Raw genomic sequence first — 3,704 nt, 5'->3', positions numbered from 1 at the left:
TTGGGTGTGTGTGTGTGTGTGCGTACACACACACACACACACACACACACACACACACACATTTATGTATTTATTTATTTTTTCCGGAATTTTCAGAAAAGTCCACTTTCATCTCTGATCTCTGGATGATGTATCTACCTTATCGGCATGACTGGACCTGCGTTTACTAGATATCGGATAGATACTAAAATAGTACTGCACAGTACACCAGTCCTTTGCTCCCACCTCCTGTCGACGTTTTTCTTTCAGCACTGTCATCCTTTCAGTCTCTCTCTTCCTTCCTCACAGTGTCTTAATCCTACTTCTTGGCCCTTTCTTCCCCCCATCCCCCCTTACCATCCCTCCCCTCGGAGCACGTAGCTATGAGTCATCCGAGGGTTTCCTTCCAGCCTCTCCCAGGCTCACTTCCTTCCCAAGCATCAGCGGCTCCCCCGCCAGCCTCTCTGCCTCCATGAACGCTGCCTGTATGGCGACAGACACCTCCCACCGGCGTCGCTTACAGGCCGCCGCCACGTAGACTGACTCTCCCCATATGGCGTTTGCCATCAGACGGCTACTGCTAACGTCTTCTTCCTGTCCGGCCTCATCATCATCATCGTCATCTGTTCTCCTCCAGGTACGAAGAGTCCATTGGGGATGAGGGGCTAGCTAAAGATGACTCGTCAGAACCACTGAAGAAAGACCAATAACGTTCACTGAGCGCCCCTGCCTCGCAAACACCCACATTCTGCCAGCCTCCGCCCACCGCATCCCATTCAGCTGCTTCCTGCCAACACTTCCGACCACTTGGCATTCTGCACCCTTATTGTCTGCAGGAGGGCGGGGACCCAGTAGCCCTCTTCCATCAATAAGTTGCAAGGATGAGCAGATGGGGGCAGGGACTTCTCACAAGCGAGGGGCACGGTCATAATCGGATGATGGGTAGAGGCGACAACATACATTTGAATACATTTGACCTGGATGATGCATTCAGAACTCAAAAGGTCGTTTCTGTTTTGGAGGTGATTGAGAAATTTAACACGAGCATTCTTTTGTCTTTTAATTCTTATTAATGTATCCTTTAGACAACAACAAAAGCAGACAGGGTTGGGATGTGCCTTTTCCACTCTAATTATTTTATTACCTTCATGATTAGTGACGAACCAAACAGTTTGTCTGAGCCTGTCATGGAAAGATAGGCTCCTAGCAGAAATGTATTCAACATGAAGATTGTTATAAATATCTTAAAATTGCCTTCAAAGTACTGTCCTAGCATTTTGTGTGAAATGATGCTTTATTTTGATCATAAAACCTCATTATAAAAGCCCCTCGCCCTCATCTGCGCACCTGCATCTAAATGCTAATGGCACCGGGGTTGGATGTCATCATGCATCTTTTTCTGTTTGTTTTTTTAAGATCCTTCTTGTTTTTAGGGGTATTAGGGTAAGATAAAGGGAGTTCTGAGAAGATGCAATGGGTACTTCACAATAAAACCGCAATTCACATCAGCGTGTTTTTTGTTGTTGTTTCTGTGCTTTGTGTTCAGATTGCTTAACGGACTTTTGGGAAGTGCTTATTGTTTGGAACGGTACATTTGCTCTCATAGTCTGCTGGATTTTCCTCAAGTTTTCAACGGTTCATTCTCCATTGTTGATCCTTCCTTTGCTCAAGTTTCCTTTTTTTAATTTGATGTTGAGGAGAGGGGGAAAAAATGTATGAATAATTATCTTGCTTGTGTACAGCTCCCTTTGGTTGAGGACTGCATGTTTTTGGTGTTTGGCAACACATAAAGAAGCATAAATTTGACATCTCAGACTCAAGTGTTTGTGTTGCCGTGTCATCTGATGTTCGGTAATTTCCTGTAAAATGTAGTCATGGGAACATTCACACACAAGACCCGATGGGTCATCAAGCTTCACCACTATGCTATGCGCTCACAAATGAACAAAAATTAATACGTTTTTTAAACGGGTGGTTGGGAGGGGATTCATATTGAAATTAATCTGCGAATTTGCCGTTTATAACTGCAAATATGTATCGATTGTAGTTTTAATTTGCAATGTCGCCCTTCACCACTAGTTGGCAGACATGGCACAGTTTTGCTTACAGAGTGTTATGTTCTCTTGCTTGATTTTAATCTCACAAAACCTGATGATAATGGTACAAAAGAAAATCCCACCATCAATTGTGGCGATACAATGTGGCCCTGTTAACACTAATTCCACCCAACAGAGGGTGTCCGTAAAGTTTGGGTAAAAAAAAAAAAAAAAAAAAACATTCTTCTTCAGGTTAAATTCTTCTGCAATTTTGCGGTAAGACAAACTTCTCATCCCCTTAGGAGTACAAAATCAATTTGTTCTTAAAACAGAGTCATCTTCATTCTGGAGAAGAAAAACTATCAAGTAATAAAATCTCCTTTTTACCCAGACCCAATACTACAACATGAGTTACGGCGATATGGTTCAGTGTCAGTGGTGATCTTGCAACCCAGAGGTTCTTTGGTTCTATCTCCCGCCCTTGTGACCATGTCGAAGTGTCTCTCAGCAAAAGAGTAAACCACCAGTTGGTCCCGATGCTGCATCATCAGTAGGTAAATGAGGTGTCAGTGTTGAAGCGCTTTGCGTGATTACCCCCAGGAATCTGGAGGGAAAAAGTATTGGTTCCGCAGCTTGAAAGTTGATTTTGCACAAGCATTTAAAAAACGACCTCAAATGACCAGTTATAAAGCACGTTAGTCTATGAAGTAAGAATTCTTTTTGGAAATTAATAATTGGAGTCAAGTTTGCAGTGCATCTCACGTTTTGATCTTTCATAATCAGGATACTTCAGTAACTCACTTCATTTCTTATGGGAAAGTTATACATCTCAGATGGATCAGAGACCTTGATAGCAATAAGTTCACATTTGTTAATATTCAAGCATAAACCAGAAGCCCTTGAGAGCTCTTGAATTGCATTGATGCCTACAGGGATTTGGTTTTCATTTTCAAAAAAAAAAAGGTGTTGAGTCATCTACTAATTGTGTCAACATGAATTATTTTCCAAGAAGAGAGATGCCATCAGCAGCGTTAGCTTTAATATGATAAGCCATCATTTGTGCCACTTAAAAAAAAGGGATGGGGAGGCAGGACAACCCTGTCGGATACCTCGAGAGATGTGAAATTGCGGTGTGGTGCCACCTGACAGTTTAATGGAGATATTGCTGTTCTGATAGAGGGTTTTCATAGTTGAGCCAAAATAATTACCAAAGCCAAATTTAATTTCAGAATACATTAGGAACCGATGTTCCAATGAATTGAAGGCTTAATAAAAATCTAAGAACAAAATTAAGCCATTATCCTCAAAAATGTCAGAGTAATCCAGAATGCATAACTACCCTAATGTTATTTGTTATGTGTCTTTTGGGCGTAAATTCTGACAGAGTTTCGTCAAATATGGAATTCAACATGGCATTTAACCTTCTGGCAAATATCAAGGCAAATATTTTGTCATCATTATTGAGTTGCGACATAGGACGCCAATCATCACTCAGAGAAGTATCTTTGGTTTGGGAATTAAAGTAGTTAAACCTTGAGACATTGTGGTAGAAAGTGTATGAGAATGACCCTAAAATTTATCGAGATGAGATAAACCCGCATTCTATAAAACCATGAACATTGTTAGCATTTTGGTGCGCTAATCATAAATGCTTTCCCACAGCAGCGTTTGGCAAAAAACCGAGTTCGT

At 41.5% G+C, this 3,704-nt stretch overlaps 1 protein-coding gene across 5 annotated transcripts in view; it reads left to right on the top strand.

The window, feature by feature from the left end:
- Window positions 1-1,783, top strand: part of hm13 (histocompatibility (minor) 13) — a 20,473-nt gene extending 18,690 nt beyond the window's left edge. For 2 of the 5 annotated variants that reach the window (XM_019887750.1, XM_019887752.1), the window contains one exon: window positions 617-1,783. In XM_019887750.1, coding sequence (XP_019743309.1) covers window positions 617-689 — 73 coding nt within the window. In that variant the 3' untranslated portion in view covers window positions 690-1,783. The other 3 variants (XM_019887751.1, XM_019887748.1, XM_019887749.1) reach the window with 3 other exon arrangements.
- Window positions 1,784-3,704: the final 1,921 nt, after the last annotated feature.

This window comes from Hippocampus comes, unplaced genomic scaffold, assembly GCF_001891065.2.
Source record: "Hippocampus comes isolate QL1 unplaced genomic scaffold, H_comes_QL1_v1.1 scaffold245, whole genome shotgun sequence".
Classification (NCBI taxonomy): Eukaryota; Metazoa; Chordata; class Actinopteri; order Syngnathiformes; family Syngnathidae; genus Hippocampus; species Hippocampus comes.
The sequence above is the reverse complement of the archived record's forward strand: the minus strand, read 5'-3'. Positions and strand labels throughout refer to the sequence as shown.